This window comes from Pterocles gutturalis, unplaced genomic scaffold (genome assembly GCF_000699245.1).
Source record: "Pterocles gutturalis isolate BGI_N339 unplaced genomic scaffold, ASM69924v1 scaffold8567, whole genome shotgun sequence".
In the NCBI taxonomy this organism is placed as follows: Eukaryota; Metazoa; Chordata; class Aves; order Pterocliformes; family Pteroclidae; genus Pterocles; species Pterocles gutturalis.
The window spans coordinates 12607-31602 of record NW_010112704.1 but is presented as its reverse complement, the minus strand read 5'-3'; the positions used below and the strand labels follow the sequence as shown (position 1 = coordinate 31602).

The following is an 18996-nucleotide window of genomic DNA, read 5'->3' as shown; positions in this document are numbered from 1 at the left end:
GGCAGGCAGGAGTGTGTATCTGCCTCTTCAGCAGCCTCCTAGGCCTCTGGCAGCAGCTTGCTCTGGTTGCCCTAGAACAAAGGGAAGAAGTTCTCAAGAAATGCAGGCTGTCTGAGGTACAGCTATTAGATGTGAAAACAGTGACATGTCAGGACCATTTACACCTCAGAGAGGTGAATATGGGACAGAAAATCACTCAAGACTATTTACACAGTGACCATCTGGTTATGACAAAATGCTGATACCAAATTTCATAGTTGGTGGTTGCTAGGGACTAGCTGGGCCAGTCTCCATTGAGTTCCCAGGGGCTGGGTGTTTGCATTCTCCCTACATGTTCTCCAATCAGTATGATTGGCACTAATTGACAAATTAATGCTTATTAACTAATGATTTCTAAGTACAATCTCTCCAGTCAATCCAGCAGTTGGAGAAACATGTTTCAAAATAAATCTATTTCTTATAACAACTGTGCTGTCTTGTGTTACAATCCCTCTCTCTGGAGGAGAAACCTGGATAGAGGAAGTTTAAAAATATCCAGCTATCCTTAGAAATGTTTTCCTTTCTTTAATTTAAAGGGAGTGGACCAAGCTTCTGAGTATGCTGTCTCTGAAGGTTTTTCCCTTCAAAAGTCAAGGTATCCACAGGGGCCTTGTGGTCCTGTGACAACTTTGGAAACAGTGGAACAGCTGCAAGATCATGATGAGGCCTGTGAGGAAGGTGAGCTGAAATACTGCTTGACACAAGCTGCCTAAAATGAATTGTTCTTAATCCAGCATTGTGGTTCTGGTCTGAACAGGCTCTTGCAAAGCTTAAGGCCATAAGAAACAGCTCATAGGAAGATGTCTTTCATCTAATGGAGAAAGGCATAAAAATAATCAATTGCTGGAGTTAAGGTAGATCTTAATTAGCATACCCAAGGATAAACTCTCTGTCTTGTGGACATTTCAGGTCAAGACAAGTATGAATACTGCACTTGAAGACACACCGTACAGTCAAATACAAGTTAGTGGGCTATAGGAAACCGGATGAAATTACCTGACGTATTTTTGATAGCAGGCCAGATGTGAAAATGGAGTTGCCCTGTGTAACTTGCACATCTACAAATAATTGTGTGCCTTTGCCTTGATTCCCATGCAAAATTTTCCTCACTAATTAGCTAACTAAATATTCACTTTGTAATGCCTTGCAACCACAAGTGCTTACTGAAATTTGAAAATAAAACTGCGGTATGTTTAAAAAAAAAAAAGAGGGAAATTATCTCCCATCAGTGCTAGAAGTATATCTGCAGTGTAAAAAGCTGACAGGAGACAGGATTTAAAAAAATGAGTTAATCATTCTTTTAAGACTCAAAAGTGAGTCTTACAGAATGAAGACACATCTCAAGAGCATCCACTTCAGTACAAGGAGTCAGCTTTTTCACTTATCATCAAGGGTTCAACTAATAGCACAGAATACACCTATCTGCTTACAGTGCACTATCTGAATGTATTCTGTACAGCATAGTGGCTTAAAAGGAGCTGTCTTTGCAATTGCTTGAAAAATTGCTTACTTTCTTCATGATTCTTTATTATTTTTGTTTGCTAGGGTTTTCCTTTTTATAGCTACCAATCCATCAGGATTGTTCATAGCTCAACTGAAAGCATTTTATCTGGAATCCATTATTATAATACTTAATGGTATTAACCACACATAGTCCCTTTTGCAAAGAAAGGTATTGATCAGAGAAGTGCCAGAACTCTTTTACTCCAGTTATAAGGAGCTCACATTTCCCAGTCAAAAAAGTAACCCTTCCCCATGTGGTAAGCTGTTTTTCTGTCTTTTTTCTGTTATCAGATATATTTCCTTGTTCCTGCGCTGGCCTGAGCGATTATGAAAGCAAAAGTGTTTTACAGGACAGTAAACATTAAATTTATGTTTTCTAAAAAAAAAAACAAAACACTCCTTTTTAAGGAACGTTTAAAAAGGCTCTATTTGCCTTAGAAATACCAGGACTCAATGGGAGCATCTTCATTTTTTGTTAGAACTAGAGATTTGGAGCAGCTGCTTTCTCCTGTGTATCGGCTGTGTACCTTTACAGGGGCTGACTTGCACTACTACAGTGGCTGCTGAGATCCCTGCTTTTTGCCCTTCCTCACTGCACAGATGGCTCAGCATGGCTCAGCTTCTTGTGGGGTTGCTCCTGATGCCTTACAGTTTACACCCCTACGTTCTGCTTCAGGAACAGCCTGGCCACCCCTGCAGTGAGGCCAGGTGGTTTGTTGAGGCAGCAGCCACATTAGCTATCCTTGCTTTTGAGTAGGAACTCTGAAAAAGGAATTTTTGTGATTTTCCACAGAAGAGGGGATGCAAATAAAGTCCACCGAACCACTTCATATCCAGTTTTTCGTTAGGCATTTGAGCTCACTGAGGAGTACCAAATCCATAATGGGTGCATTCCTGTAGTTGCAGTCTTACTTCTGAGTACAGGTAGTTGCTTCTGAAGCTTGCCACCTGACAGATTTGTAATCTAGACTCACCAGTTGTTCCTGGAGATGTGGTACTTTCAAAGGTTAACCTGTACACGAAGCAAACATTTGTCAAAACAGTGGTTCTTTTTGTGTTTAACACATGACAACCTTGGCTTTACATGTAGAAAATATCTAAGTGTCTGCAAGTGGAGTGGTAAAACATATGAAAGCTATCTGAGTTATGAATTACCTTATGTGAATTTCATGCCCTTGATAAGTGCTATAATAGTCATACAAGTGATCTAAATGTCCACAGAATCTTGTAGGAAAAATGAGGTGGAGAAGAATACACGTGACAGGGAAAAAGTGTGCCACCTTTTCTTCCTGTTCTTTTATAGATCAAGAAGAGGACGGCAGAACTATTAGCCTTATTCCATTTTCTGTTGCAGATCAGCTTTCAGGCATTTTAGACAGCCTTCCCAGCATGTGATATAACAATCCTAGAGACAGAGTCTCGCTGGTTTACACTTACCCATATACTTTTTAAGCAAGTGAAGTCATCAGTCTCTTTCCTCATGATAGCCCAAGAGCTGCTCAGTAACTGGATGAAGTCTGAACTGCAACTGGAGCTGATGGGCGATGGAGAAGAGGAAGTTGACGCTGTACTCCTAGAAAAGCCTTCTGCAGCCCCGCTGAAGTATGAGCAGTTTGATGGTGAGAGCACAACAAAGCAGTTCCTGGTTTCCTTTCTGAGGATGTGCTGGGAAAGTGAGCCAGGCCTCATGGCTTGTCAGACTGAGAGGTAAAAGTTGCTTTGAGGGCAGGATAGTGGGCTCAGTAGAAACAAGATCAGAGGTGATGATTTTTCTCCCCCAGCTCTTACAGCAGCTTGCTGTAGGGCTGCACAAGTGCACCTCATAAACATTCAATGTCTCCCTTTGTAAAAGATAAATTTTATTTGTGTATGGGTATTTGTGAGGCCTGTCAAATTTATACAGCTGTTTGAGAAGCTCAGAGACAAGGCAGTAAAAAATGGATGAAATGTTGTTACTGCTCTAGTGTGTTCAACGAGAGACTGATTAAAACTCTTTGGGGATAAATGGAGTGCAGTCAGTGTGTCTGGTTTCATCAGAAATGCATTCACAGTCTGGGAAAGTGAGCCCTTTAATTACGTTAGGCTTTGTGATCTGAGACAGGGGTTTATTCATTTCACACTAGCCTGAGATAATCTGAATTCCTCATTTCAGACTTGTGCAGCTATCTGGAACATGAATTGGAAAGTTCTTCTGTCCAAGAATACCTACAGCATCTTTTGCAGAGTGAAGTTGTGAACTGCGGGATAGTGGAAGGCCTTAGACTTCAAGATATTAAGGAGAAAAAAAAACTTGCAGATCCACGAATAACCATGGAGCTCAGACACAAGCAGGTGAGCAGCCAAGGCAGCACAGCTAAAAGGAATAAGATGGAGGATTATAGGATTAGAGTAAATATGCAGTGATACTTCCCCAGTATTCTTTCCCAACCTGCAATAATCTCTGACTTGGAGGCAAAAAGGACACTCCTCCACAGTTTAGCTGAAACATTACTGCATTTCTGCATGCACATTGGCCATTCACAGTAGCTTTGCACAGTCAACTTCCACTACATCTGTTCAAGTTTTCCCCCTTTCTGAAGACTGTCAGGAAAAGCTGCCATGGCAGTCAGTTCTGAGTTTGCTCCCACCAAGTAATACTGTTTAACCTTACTCTCCTGAATGGAGTTATTTGATGGTCTGAGAGCAGAACCAGTCCAGTCAGTGCCAGCTACAGACAGGGTTGCTTGCTTCGTGTGAAAGGGGGATTGTGACCCACCCTGTCAGTATACAGTGAACTTCAAATTCTTCAGCCTTTGGCATCTGCTTTGACCTTTGCTGATTTCCTTCTTCCCAGGTGAAAGAAAACCGAATGAGGCGTCAGAAGGCATTAGAGCTTCAGAGACAAGAAAAGTCCCTGAAGAAATCAGTTCTGTCTGAGGCCAGGCTCCAAGCACAGGAGGAGGACAGAAGGAAGGCCCTGAAGGCCAAAAAAGAGGAAGAGGAGATCCAGAGAGAAATGGTGAAGCTGCGAAAGGAAATGGCTGAGAAGAGGCACACCATGGTGGAAGCATGGAGAACGTAAGAGGGAGAGGGGGGCATGGAAAGAACCATATGAAAAACACTTCTCTTGTCAGCTCCTTTTGCTAAATGTAAGAGCAGTGGTGGTCCCAAAGGAAACGTCTGCTATTCCTCTGTCTCTGGACTCTCCCAAAACCTTTCATTTCTTTGTTACCAACGCCAATGGCGGAGTTTATCATAAGTGGGAAGGTGGGCTAAAGATACTGCTAGCCTCCCCTCAGCCATCAGTATGTACACTGAATCACAAAGTGGGAGTGTGTTTGCACCATTGTGCATTCTCTCCCATCAACTCTGTGGCCACATCCAGCCTTGTTAGCAACTAATGCAACATGAAAGCCAGCACACACACACACAGACACACACAACCAAAAAAAAAAAAAAAACAAAAGAAAGGAAAAAAGCCTGTGTTGAAAGTCTAGCACTTACATTACTTCCTCTGCTATGAGAGAATAAAGAGCATTCTTGGCTGAGAATTCTGCAGAGGCATAATTTTGGTTTTGCTGAGCTTGGATTGTCACAGAGATGTGACTTGTAGAGGTGCCATTTATTTACTTAGGCAGCCCTGGGATCCTAAATCTTCCCATGCAAGTGCTTTACTGAAATCTTACTATTTTCTTCTGCCTGCTATATTTTGGAAATGCTTCAGACTGTTTAATCTCTGGGACCCCAAACCATGACAGAGGCTGTTTTCTAAGAAGTCTGAGCTAAATAATCAACTTTCTGAGCTGTAGAGGCAATTCTCCTAGAATTGTCCAAAAAGAGTGTGAAATCTGTGCTACATTACTTTCCTCATTGTATGAGATCGGTATGTTCACTTTCCAGAGAGGGGAAGAGACAAGAAAAAAGTCAGGACCTGTCAGTGCAGGAGGTATCTATTACTGCATCACCAACCCTGGTCCTGAAGGAAGAAGAGCAAGGAGAGGAGAAACAGAGAAAGGCTCAGGAGCTGCTGCGCAGGATTCATATCAGTAAGCAGAGAGTAAGCATCACCCTTCTTTATCTGAGACTCTGAGCTACCTTCCCTAAGCTACCGTTTGCAAAACTGAAGTAAAAAGTCTTGGTTATCAGAATTTTTTACTTCTTCCAAGCCTATCTCCTGGTACCAGGAAGGTAGAAGAGCAGGGCAAAAATTACCTTGGAAGACCAGGAGCAGGAAGTCCTGAGCCTCTGTGCCCAGTGTGTCTGTGCCTCAAGCATACTCAAGTGGAAGGTTTCACATAGAATTGTGGACAAGCTGTGGCTCTCAGGACAGTTGTGTACATAAAGGCTTCTACAATTGAGAAACAGGCAGATGTACAGAGGAGGCAGCGGAGCAAGATTTTTTTTTCCCTTGAGGATGGAAGTACAAGGGGGGAATTGGCACAAAAGGGCCTGAGAAGCCCTTATTGTGCGTATGGGAAGATATTTTAAAGATTGCCTTGCAGACCCTGGAGCATGAGCAGGGAGAGGAAAGAGAAGTGCTGAGGCCTGGGATGAATTTTGAGCAGGGTCTCCAAGAGCTGAAGTATGCCAGCATGTCCACAATAATGTGTTCCTCAAGGATCCGCTCCTACTAGGTGCAGTAGGATATTCTGTGATATTGCAACAGCTCTTTTGAGGAAAATGTGCAGACTTTAATAATCCCTAGTAGGAACCTATTTTTTTTTATCCCCATTATTCTGATACCACGGCCAGCTCTGGGTTAAACATGTCATTGTATCAAGTACTTGCAATTAAAAAGTGATCTTTTTGTACTGAGTAATTTTATATGGGCAGTTTCAGCAAAGGGAATAAATTTCCCTGAGTGCAGGTATGAATGCCATCCCTCACATAATGTTTTTAATTAATAGAGCGGTCATCATTGTTAATGTCTGTTCATCGACATGCAGAATTTTTTTTATGGAAGAATCCCATAGTTTTTATGGTGATCCTCCCGACGGCTCACTTCATCTGCCTGTCCGCTGGATTTGAGCTTGGCAGTTTAGCAGTACACAATCTCTCTCCAGCACAATCTAAGCTATGAAGATAAGCATGAGTGAAACCACAGAACAATTGTAAGAAGCCACAGCTTAGCTGAGCTAAGCAATAGTGACACTTTATTTTCCTAAAGCAGAAAGAAATAATTAATGCACTGACATATTGTCCTTTTTGTAAGTCTCCGTTTGGAGATTTCAGTGAGTGAGAGGAATGCAATTAAAACAAGGCATTATCACAAAAGGAGAACAGCTGAGTCCTGTGAGTTGACCCACTTGGAGGATCAAAATCAACAGGGTCTGCAGTGACAGGACTAGAATTATGGGGTAGATTAGATAGCAAATTGCTGTTCTGAACAATGTAAATCACTCCCAGAGGCAGCGAGTCTCATTACACAATAGGGGAAAGGTTTGGCTTCGTACTGGAACAAGGGTGAGCTTAGGTTGTGTCATAAATTCAGATGAGGAAGTGTCTTGATTTTTGTCTAAGTTAAAAAAAAAAACAAACAAGTAGTCCCATGGAGATATTTCTGACCTGTTCTCCACAGAAGTGTTCTTACCTGTAGCATCCTAGACATTTTTTAGATTTTGAAATGTATTTCCTGTCTCTAGAAATTCTGTGTTCCTCACACATTTTTTTCCTTTACACTTGGTGAACTGAGTGCATTTCACTCAAAAGCACAGAGCCCCATGATGTTATCATGAAAGCCCCTCTTCCTAGTCCCTTTCTGCTTTCTGTAGAAGACCTGCACATGCTCCGCGTTATGTTTTTTACCCTCGAAGTAATTGTTGAAAGTGGGAATTCTAAAAAGAGTCTCAAAAAGGAAAGTCAGATAAGGGAAAGGGTGGAGAGGATCAGGATTTGTGTGACAAGCTGTATCTTGCTCATTGATTTTCTAAAACTCTCCCGTGCAGTGCATGCAGCGACATTTCTCTGCTTGGCTGAAAGTCATTCTGGAGCTCAGAATAAAAATGGGAAAAGCCAGAACCCTTGCTGTCTGGAAATGCCAACAGAAGGCCCTGCGAGCCTGGAGAAACTATACTTGGTCTCAGAAAGTAGAGCAGGAGACACAGCAATTGGAACTTCATCTCCAAGATCAAAACAGGTAGTGACCCTACACTGTGGAATTCCTCCTGCTGCAGCAGTACTTGGGCAGTGCAGTGATCAGGGACTGTCAAAGGGGCTTGCCAGTTAGCCAGCAGGAGGAAAACACTAGCTTTTTGAGAAAATTGCTACATTGCCTTCAGTCTGCCAGAGGCATTGTAGCACACATAAAAAGAAGGACCGAGATAAACAAGAGCTTTAGCACTTTCCAGCAATCTTGCGTCTCACTCTTTCTGTAGATGTCTTTCCTGGAAGTTTCGCCCTGGCTTGCTCCAGACCCCAGAGAATATGAGGTGCCATATTTATTCCTGATTAATATAGCTATTTGCTATTTCAGTAGTAGTATAGCATAGATCGTTTTGGCCAGTGCGTTTTATTAAGGAGGCTGTTGGATGAATTCCCTATCAGCCAGAGAAAATTTTGCTCTTGCAGGTGTCTGGCAGGCTGTGTGGTGATGCACTGCCGCTTCCCCCTATGCAGCTGGCAAGGGAACGGGATACCTCTTTTGCACCTATCCTACAGCTGAAGGATGACACAGAAAATTGCAAAAGATGAACTAGGGAAACTTCAAAATAACGGGCATCCTTTCTGCCCTCCCACTCTTCCTTGGAGGAACTCCGCACAGCTTTGGAGGGCCTTCAGAGTTAAGCAACAGAAATACCCAGGAAGTTATGGGGCCTCGTGCCATGGCCTGGACTGCTGTACTTGATGCAATTGTTTCAGGTAGGCCTGGGCAGAAGCCTCACTCCTATCACAACACAAGTGCTTTCTCATTCAGGAAGAAACAACTGTCTGCAGAGCATAACCAGCGACGGCTTTTGCGCTGCTGCTTTCTGGCGTGGCAGCGCTGGAGACAAGCAGAGACAGAAAAGCGAGAGCTGCAGATCAAGAGGCAGGAAACAAAGAGAAAGATGGCACAGCTGCTGGAGGCAGTGTCGCTGGGGAAGGGTGGTCTGGACAGGCCACTGGCAGTTAACAAGCCTGGGACAGCAGAAGTAAACCATCATCAAGATTTGCAGCAGGACAAGGTAAATCCTTCCTATGTAGTTTTGTCTGTTGGCATCTTAGTACTCTTCTAAAAGTGTTGCTTTTGTGCAATCTGAAATAAAGAGTACATTGTCCCAGAGGAAGGCTTCTGTCCCAGAGTGACCCTCAAATACCTGCCTGCAATTGTTCAGGAGAGAAGTCTTTAAAAATCAGAGACAAATTTGAAGGACAATGGATGAGTTTTAAAAATAATCTCTGTAATGCTGCTAGAGAACAACCCTTTATATACCTGTGAGTCGCAATGAGTGTCCAACCCCCAGATCACTTTTGCTGAGAGATTAGTTACATCTTTGATGCCTTCTTCAACTTAAAAAATAATGCTTGGACTGCATGACAAGAGATTTTGTCATGCCAGTACAGCTCTCTGGCTTTTAAGTGTGAGGGGAAAAAAGTTGTCACTCACTGCTTCAGGATAATGCACATCACAGGGAGGTAGGAGAGGAGAATCAGAGCTTGCTTCCTTAGATCATCATTTGTCAGGTCAGAACCTGCCCTTCATCTCTGTCTATAAAACTTGTACCACAGCAGTGTTCCAATCCCAGCATGAGAGCACACACACACGTATTACAGGTCAAGCTTTTCATTTGCTTAAGTGTCAGCAAAAGTTGATTTCCTACAGTGCTTATATCATCCTAGTAGGCCCATATTTTTCTTCTGATGCACTGGTAAAATTTGTGCTGGAAGGATGGGACTGAATTTGGGGTTTGACATAGGAATCAGAAAGTAGACCTTACATCTGAAGCCTCTTCAGAGAAAGACCGTGTGTCAGAAAAGGTGCAGCCTCATTCCCCGCGGTGCACCAGTTTTGTGGTAATACTTATCAAAGCTGGAGAAGAGGCATGAGGAAGCAGCACCTTGTAGACTTCTCTTCCATCGGAAAAGGGACACAGTAGATCAGCCTTATAGATTACTTCAACAACTGTTCTTACTTTATTCTCCATCTGAGCACTGAGTGGGGACAACACAGTCCAAAAGGGAGTGTGCTAATCCCTGAGAGATGAGCTGTCCTGAGCTGTGCCTCCTAACAAAGTATCAGGATATATTCTTGCCAGAGCTCTTGCCTGATCAGGATTTCTTCCTCCCAGTGAAATGGCACACAGCTCCTTAACAGTTCTTTCCTACAGCTTCCCATTTTGTGTATAACAGGACCCCTCTTCCCTGGCTAGGAACTGGATAAAGATTGCATAGGTGAGATCACCCTACTTCTCAGGTATCTCACTAGATCTGCATTAAAGATTTTTGCGGAAAAGTGCTTGGTTTTATTCAATGGCAAACTTTCCTAATTTCTTTTTTTTTTCCCTAGCCAACTGAAATTTGCCTTATACAGAAAGAACCTGTCCAGACCAGAGACCACTCTTGTGCTGCTCACACATCTCATTCCTACAGAAAACCCAAATTTGCCTGGGGGATTACTGTGAAACATGCAGCCCCAAGTGCCCCGGACCAGGCTGTGTACAGGAATCAAACAGCCACCCTCCCCCAGCAGTTTCAGGCACCTGTTCCAAAGACAGCTCCTGCTTATGGTAGCCGTTTTGAGCACCGTCATGCCTTCCAGCAACGTCTGATTGAGGAGCAGAGGCAGCAGCTTCAGAAACAGCAAGAGCTGATCCTTGAACTGCAGGCAAACCAGAGGCTGAGCAGAGCTAAAGAAGAGGCAGCACAAGCCACAGATGTAACCCAGTCGCCTAACAACTCTGCTTCACATGCCAGGGAGGAAAAACCAAAGAGGGAAAAACAATCCAGATGCAAGGATACAACCCATTTGAGGTATTAGTCAATTAGTCAGCATGTCTCATTCCTATTCAAGTTGAGCCAGAATTTGGCAGACACACTTGAGTCATGCTGGCACTATCTGCTCTTTCTTTCACCTGTGACTTAGCCTCAAGGGTAGTATCAGGCTGGCCAGTTCTCTGTCCTTCTCCCTTTCTGCAGTGGCTCGACACCTTGTGATCCATACAGTATCTGCTTAGAAACAGCAACACTAGTGTCACACATAGTAGCAGCAGGGATTTATTTAAGTTTAGGAAAACAGGGTGCCATCCTTAGTATTTCAGAATATGCAGTAGCCCTGGGTACTCTGTTCCTTTGGAAGGATGCATCATTAATCCCATTTCAAGGAGAAGAAAGGTATATCAGGAATTCAGAATGAAAATGCAGGACATTGGAGAATAGAAGCTACAAGGCCTGTTTCTCAACCATAGGTGGTAGGTGTGAGGCATCATTTGACCACATTCATTGATTAATTTCTTTACTCTTTCCTTTCCTAGTCCGTCTGTTTCTCATGGGCCAGAAAACACAAGGGCAGTGATGCAAGGCAGGAGGCCCTCCAGCCAGCCGACCTCAGCTCATCCCATACTGAAAGGTATTGTTCCAGGTAGCAAAGACCGCTCCAGACCACATTTTTCAACAGCTTGTCTGGAAACTTCTTTCTTTGCCTCAGCCTTGCTGGTTGATGCCAGAATGCGACTAAAACTCAAGCGCTCTCTTTCCCAGCCTTACCAGTGCTGTGAGAGGGTGAGATGTTTTCATGCCCAAGTCAGGCATCTGTAAAACCTGGGCCACTGCAACCCCCTCAAGTCCATGCCTAATACACTGTGGTAGCGGTTATTCCTAACACTTGTCATTGTTTCTGGTGTGACAAGACTCAGAAAGAGAAGCACTACAGTGATTTTTGCTGTCAGTCTTACGCCCTTTATTGCACATCCAAGTAACACTTAAACTGACCAGTCATTTTCATCTAACTTTGATGGAGGTACTGAGATTTCAAAGGGAATTAAGTGCCTACCCAAGGTTTTGTGAGACAACAGTAGCTAGGCTGGGCAAGGAGCTCCCCTTCTCTGGCCACACTGGAACAGCATATACATGTTAAATATTCAGCACAGCCTTTTAATGTAGTAAATTAAGATCATGTTCTTCCATATCAACTTGGGGGTGGTCACAGTCTGCATGAAAGGTTGTCTGGAATATGGTCATCATGACGTTTTAACAGTTTTGGGATCACCAGAGCTTTTTGGCCATGATGGTTGGGCATCAATAGTTGCCTTTCATTAACGGTGTTCAGCTCCAGTGCTACCTAGTCCAAGCCATCACTCACTCTGATTTGCCTGAACTCTGTACACCTCAGAGACAGTAAGCGTATTTTCAGAGCACTCAAGTGCTTTTGTTTGAAGATCCTAAAAAATTCAGTGAATAAGTTATCACTGGATGATTTCTCTTGGCAGAGAATCCTGGGACAGCTGAGAGGAGAAAAGAATCTGAGGAAACCTGTTATGGTCAAACCACTTAAATGCCCCCCATTTATTGATTGCTCCAGCCTGTGCTTTGTTTGTAACTTCAGAAGAAGCAAGCATGGGTTCTCAACTCCACTGCGTGTTCTGTGCGGTCACGTCAGCACTGTCACACCTTCGCTGACAGCCAGCAAGATCACCCCATTGCAATTTATCTCCCAAAAGAAGTATGAAGCAGTAGTTTCTCACTAGTGGTACCAAGTACCTGTGTGTCACTGTGGCAAGGATGCTTTCCATCATGAAGTCACTCTTTAAGCAATTGGAGCTTACTGGAGACCTCACAGCAATTGCTGCTCAATCAGGTGCCCTGAGCCTCAGCACTCAATCAGGGAAGACAGGGATAAAACCTCTGAACACAGCTCCTTTCCTAACTGAGCCAAGTTAGGAAATCTCATCTCTTAAATGCTTATGGGTTCCTTGTTCATGACACTGCCAGCCATAATAGGCAGCAGAAAGCAAGTCCCTTTGTGCTGGCATTGGCAGGTCAGCAGTGGCGTGGCAGTTGAGTGAAGTGGTCATCCTTGTTCTCTGAACTTCTGCCATTATCCTGTAGCGCACTGCCACTAAGCCTTATGTCCTCTGTTTCTGTAGCTATGGAGGAGAGAGCAACTCAGCGGGCAGAACGGAGGAGGAAACTAGAAGAAGCCAAACAACGAAAAGAAGAGGAAAAATTGGTAAGGGAAGTGGAAAATGTAATAGTCTCTTTCACACCATTCCAGTTACAAGAAATGCTGTTTTAGCCCCAGAGTCAGGAGCAAAGAAAAGGCCCTTTACCCAAAACAGGTGGGTGTCCCCTCCCGTCCCTTTCCTGTCTGGTCACACGCAGCTTGAGGACCTGCAGTCTCACCTAGTTAAAATCCTGCATCTTTCTAGCAAACCTCTGCTGAAGAGAGAAGACACTGACAGTGTTTGCATAGTTAATATACACAAATTCCATGACACGCATCCAACAGAGGAGCCTTCTTAGCTCCAGGGCATTAAGCTGTTACTGAAAACATTGATAGTCAGTTGCATTAAGATTAGAAAGCTCAGAACTGGGGTCCTAAAACAACCAGCGTTTCTTCCTTCTCCAGGCAAGAGAGAGATGCACTTACATATGCAAGAGGCTGAAACAAGCCACAGAGAGCACTTTAACCATAGAGTGGACAGACAAGCATGAGGTTAGGTTTCCTCAGCTGCAGTTGCCACGATTGTAGAGACCAGGAAACACAGTCATAGTAATCATGCATTATTTATCAAGAGCAAAAGCTTTGTGCAATGAAAGTGGAGTGGGGTTTGCAAGGGGAGTAGATAAACATTCAAAGGATATTGTGCCAAGTATGACCAGTAAAACAACTTATTTGATCTTCAGTGTTTGGGGAAAGAAATGTTTGGGTACCTGTAATGCTGCTTTGCATGTAGAAGTAAAACTTCAGAGCAGAAGAATTCTTCTTCAGGGATTCAGAACTTACTTCACAAATCAGGTTACCAATAAATAACTTGGTGTATGGTTTAAAATTTTTAGGGGGAGAGTGGGCAAATACTATAACTTAAGACAAAGAAAGATATACATAGTAGAAAGAACAGTCCCTCCTTCCTCTCCCTTCCACAGTTCATTGACCAGCACTGATCATGTCTAATATGTGACAAAGTCTGCTTCCTTCTGAAGTTTCAGGTGCTGGTCAATACTGGAGGAATACTGGGAAAGCTTAGAAGTCCGTGTTCTCTGAAAAAGTCAGATGAACCAAATTAAATTTTACCTTTCTCCATTTCAAGGCCCAGCTGAAGGCTGAAGAGGAAGCACGACAGAGGAAGGAGGCTGAGGAATTTTTTAACGACGGGAGGAGAGAAGGCAGCAGAAGCTGGTGACCAAACACCTCACCTGTTTCTCCTCCATTTAACAGAGATAGGGAAGAAGAGCCGTTACCCACTAGCACTCACTCACCAGCCCGAGTAATGTGAACTGAGGGTCTTCATTAGTAGAGCAGAGTTCCACAGCACAGCACCCGCAATATAGACTCACCACCTTCCCCCTTTTTGGCAACGTTAGGGGAAGGGCTGTGGACCGAACACACTATGAAGTATATACTGTCTCTGTCTCATCAGCAAGACTAGAGGTCCCAGCTGGTGGATCTTCACTGCTGAGGTATAGCCAAATAAGCCTCCACAGCGGCAGCATGCTCAGGCTGTTTTCAGATTGCTCCTTCCACTTGTATCCCCCTCCAGCATACACAATGATACCAGTCACAAACACATGATTTAAAAGTAAACAAGCCTGACAGATACATCAAGGGCAGCTTTCCACCTGAAGAACAGAAGCATCCTCTCCTTGGAGCTAGCCTAGGAATAGCCACACTTCATTATTGTTACTTGTAAATGAGCTGTCCTAATAACCCAAATAGCACATTTGAAATCCTACAGGAATTTGACCTACAACTACTGTTCTACTTGGATTGAGTGTTCTAGGATGCTTGACCTTCATCCCCAAGTCTCAGTCAAAAGTAATATTGTACAGTTACACAATACCCACATCCCTCCCCTATTGTTTAGGCTAGATTAAGTGGTGGGGCCAATGTGTAAACTCAGGATAATTTTTGGTCATGTTTTCAATCTAGTTTTATAAACATAGAAGGTTGTCCTCCTTGAGCTCACCAAAGCACCCCTCCCCACATTGATGAAGGCTCATCAAAAGGAGGTTCCTGCTACATCAGCACTGCTGGCAGATTATGTCTGCTACAGTAACACCAAACTGCAGTACTGAGGGAAGGCCTTGTGCTGATACATGGCCCAAAGAAATGTCCAGAAATACCATCTTCTTCCATGAGAATTTTCAAGACAGTTTGGCTCTGATTTCTACCACAGGTTCTAATACATGGGGTCATATCTGGTCTGCACTGCTAAAGACAATGCATATCCCTAGTTCTTGTTAGGTCAGGACCTCTAGCTCCAATATGACAATCTATTGTATTTGCTTAACATCGTCTTCATCCAGAGTGAATTAAAACTACTGCTCTTCATATTGTAGAAAGAGCTGGAAAAGCAGAGGAGGCTGGAGAAAGAGCAGCTGCTCCAGAAAAAGGCCAGAGATCACTATGAGAAGGTCCTGCTCAGAAAGCTGGGAATGGTGCCATGGAAAAGGCTGAGGGAGCAAGCCAAGGAAAACCTGGTGGTAAGTGCTCAGAACACAGGAAAGGACTGGTGCCATGGGAGGAAAGGAAAAAGAATGGATGCAGCACTTAGCGGAAACCTTAGTAGGCTCTTAAGCCAGGTAGAGATGGAAAAAGCAAACATTCTCCCTGCACACCCTGCCCTGTTTCAGTTCTTTAAATCAGCCCATCTGACAATAATCATGAAAGGTCATAAAAAACCCACAAGGATGGCATCCTCATTTATAGCTGATTAAACAGGAACCAAAAGGACAGAGAAATGAATTAATTTCAATCTAATGAGAAGTCATCTTTAGTTAGCCTCCACTTGTCTGCAGTACTTACTGCCACATGATTTGATGCCAATAACACAATGGGAGTTAGTTTAGTATGATACAGCCAAAAAAATAAATTGAAGCTATATTACATGAGCCTGTCAGTTCTCTTGCTACACTGCAAAACTAATCAGTAAGACACTGCCAAGCCACTATAGTTACAGTAGTTAACCCCAGCCCAACTCTAGAGCTTCCCCTCTCTCTGGAGCTGCTGCTGGTGCAGTTTTGGCCACTGTTGCAGAAGGAGTCAGTTATGCACTTCACTCACTGAGAGAAGCGGCAATATATTTATTTATATAAAACAGTGAGTTAACTAAGTTTAAAAGTTAATGTGACAATGATTTAATAGGATTTGCTGGTGAGACACACTTGATTATTTACTGCATAGAGGACAGGGTCAGACAAAACTCTCAGGGAGACCCTCCCATTGAGTCACGAGGTTCAGAAAGGACCCCCTTGCTCTCTAAACTCCTTCTCAGAGAGGAGCCTAGGTGCGTCTGGATCCAGTCCTAGTCCCAGACTTGGTTAACAGTTTATGTCTAAAGGATTATACATGTGCCATCAATCTGTTACATCACTTAGCTAAGATTTCATAGTTTAGCATGCTATTAGCCACTTACTGGGAATCTGTTGCAGCAAGGAATCTCTCAGCCTTGAGGAATAACTTTGAGAGGCATCCCTACTCAAGGGGAGATCCTGGCGTGCAGCCCGCTGCTGTGCGGGAATGCTCAAAAGACCCTGGGCTGTTCACTATTTATGGAGTAAGATGATTGACTTATAGCCATATTTGCATACTATCTGTATTTCAGTTAGTGCCTGCTCAGCTACCCCTCAGCTGTTTGAGCAAGATGTGCAAGATCGCCCTTGGCTATTGTGGTGTTATCTGTCTCTCCCCAGTCTACTCAGAGCCAGATGCAGCCATCACAACCAGATGCATCCATTATAGCCACCAGAAGTAGAGGGATGCTGCTCGCTAAGTCTACCTTGCTGGTCAGCATTATGGATGCGGTTGGACTAACCTGTTTAGGCCGTGCCTCTGCTCCATTCACAACAGGTTAAACTGAGCATCTAGTTCAAAAGGATATTCTCTAGAAGTGACATGGCAGTGGCCTGATAGAGAGACTGGTCTTGTTCCTTAAGCTGACCTCTCTTTGTAGGAACCTATCCTGTAAATTATTGCAGCTGTCAGACATCTGTGTTTTGGGAGCCCCAAACTGAGGTGATTTTCTAGTGTACCCAGTTTTCTGTAGCTTTATGTTTATATAGTTACTAGTCCAAGTAAATAGCTGCTGTCTCTGCTGTCTTTACTCAGGTGGCACAAAGGCACCACTGCTTGGGCCTGCAGAGGAAATGCCTGATGACTTGGCTACAGCACACCCAGGGGAGCCTCACAGAGAAGGTGTCTCGGGCTGAGGACTTCTATTCCCATATGTTGCTGAGACGGGGCTTCAGGAACTGGCTAAAGGTTTGCCTGTACCATAGTGGAGAAATACCAAGCAAGCTAGCTGCTGCTTTGCTTTCCCTTCACCACAGTGCCACTTCACACACCTGCAGCCCAGCCTTTGCTGAGTTACGCTGTCCTCATTCCAGCAACATCAGAGACCTTCTTCAGAGACCTTCTTTCAGCTCTTCACTCTCTATCATTCTCTTCCACCCAGGACACTTTCCTGCATACTGCTCCTCCACCTTTGCACTCTCTCACTCTGCTCGCTGCCAATTTTCCTCCACTCCTCTCCCCATTACCTTTCACTGCCACAATTTCAGCACTCCTCTGTTTCTACTTATTGGGCTGGGGGGGTGGGAGAAAGAAGTCATTCTCACCTCTTTCTCTGTCCTCCTTCCCTAGTACAAGGATTATCTCTCCACTCTGGAGGAGAGAGTGAGTACTCTCCATGCAGCCTGCCTCATGAGGAGGTACTTCTGGGCATGGTTTGATCTGATGATGGAGGAAAAAAGTACCTTATGGGAGAAGCTGAAGATTGCTACTGAACACAGTAACAAGTAAGTGCACTCCCTTGCCAGCAGTTCTTTTTACTTAGGTTTAATATGACCTATAGATTATTTGAGAGACTGCTTTTGACAGGTCAATTATCTGCTCCCCAAGAACATGCAAAACAGGTTCTTTACTGTTGGTATTTTGTTTCTGTGATATGCACAGACAACACCATCAGAGGTTTATGGTAAGAATTTTCCATGCAGCCTGAAAAAGGAAATTTTGTGGTACCCTTCACAGGACTTTTAAATCTGCTGAAAGAGTACAGTGAAAGCAGATAAGTTGCTCAAACTTTCTAAGCTGATTAGCAGATCTGGCCATGCAGCCTCTGCTAAAAGCTGCCTTAGGAAAATCTGTAAGTACAATTATAGCAAGCCAAATGCTTGTGCAGGAATTACACTGTATTGTTTTGTCCACAGAAGATTATTTAGTTCACAGATCCAAGGTTGATCAACTAGAAACCCTACTTAAGGAGTCTTTTTATGCCATTGTCAGCCTGACTTGGCAGTGAAGAACAAGTGAGGAACAGAGAAGAACCGATCATGACCGGAGCTTGACACACCCAGTTCACTCATTGCCCCTTAACTGCATTAGCTGTGTATTTTAACAGGAGGAAAAAACTGTTGTCAAAGTTCAGCAGAAAACAGAAGCATATTTACCTGCCTCATGAAAGCATGTCAGCTGCATGCAGTCATGAATAGGCTGCGCCTGTGCATAGCCCAAACAGGATCTGCAGCACCTTGGAGGAGGACTTAAATTCAATTTACCTCCTATGTGGTAGAGCGAACCTGTTCTAGCTTGCTGTGTCAGTAAGATCAGAACAGTGTGTTATTTAACCCAACAAGCCAGCAAACTAGAGGAAGCAGGGAAAATTCAGACCCAGGAAGAGACTGGATTCATTTTACGTGTGACGCCATCTTAGGGGCATAATCACCTGTCGTTCCTCATTACCTCTTCCCCCACTGACTGGCAAAAGGCAGTTCAGACCTTGACACAGCAGACTATTCTTTAGACAGGACTGTTGCTCCCTATTGACTATTTGGGAACCCAGGGGCAAGGCACCTTTGGTGGGGTGATTAAAATCAGGTAAGAATTGGAGCTAATGAATCCTGTCAGAGGGAGGAGCAAAATTCTTGGGGGAGAGGAATTGAGAAGGGCAATGTGTTATTTTTCCCTGGGGTGGCTGACATATTACTGGAGTAGTCTGCATGCAGATGTTTAATCACAGCCCTGACAAGCAGCAGAAAGGGCAAATCCCACAGGTATTTTAGGGGAGTACCCCCCTCAAATAGAAGCCATTTTTTGATTACCTGTTATGTTATGCATGTATCTGCATGTGATCACTTTGTTCTTTGTGTCCCCAATTTCTTTAAGGAGACTCATGCTGAATGCATTCAAGGCATGGAGGCGGTACCCATTACTGATGAAAAAGGAAAGAGAGAGAGAGGAAAGGAGAAACCAGCTACGCAAGAGAGTAGCTGAAATTCTCCCTGACTTCCAAACATGACAGAAGAGAGTCAAAGGAGACTGGAAAGGGGGACAAAAAGACTGAT

General features: G+C 43.9%; 1 protein-coding gene across 1 annotated transcript in view; it reads left to right on the top strand.

Moving 5' to 3' along the window:
• Window positions 1-18950, top strand: part of KIAA1407 (KIAA1407 ortholog) — a 19541-nt gene extending 591 nt beyond the window's left edge. Inside the window, 16 exon segments of the mRNA XM_010074161.1 lie at window positions 576-717; window positions 3030-3161; window positions 3695-3873; window positions 4376-4599; window positions 5422-5578; window positions 7467-7657; window positions 8435-8684; window positions 10007-10470; window positions 10971-11065; window positions 12582-12664; window positions 13746-13800; window positions 13803-13834; window positions 14995-15138; window positions 16763-16915; window positions 17297-17451; window positions 18818-18950. Of these exon segments, the coding sequence (XP_010072463.1) occupies window positions 3053-3161; window positions 3695-3873; window positions 4376-4599; window positions 5422-5578; window positions 7467-7657; window positions 8435-8684; window positions 10007-10470; window positions 10971-11065; window positions 12582-12664; window positions 13746-13800; window positions 13803-13834; window positions 14995-15138; window positions 16763-16915; window positions 17297-17451; window positions 18818-18950 (2424 nt within the window). The 5' untranslated portion in view covers window positions 576-717; window positions 3030-3052.
• Window positions 18951-18996: the final 46 nt, after the last annotated feature.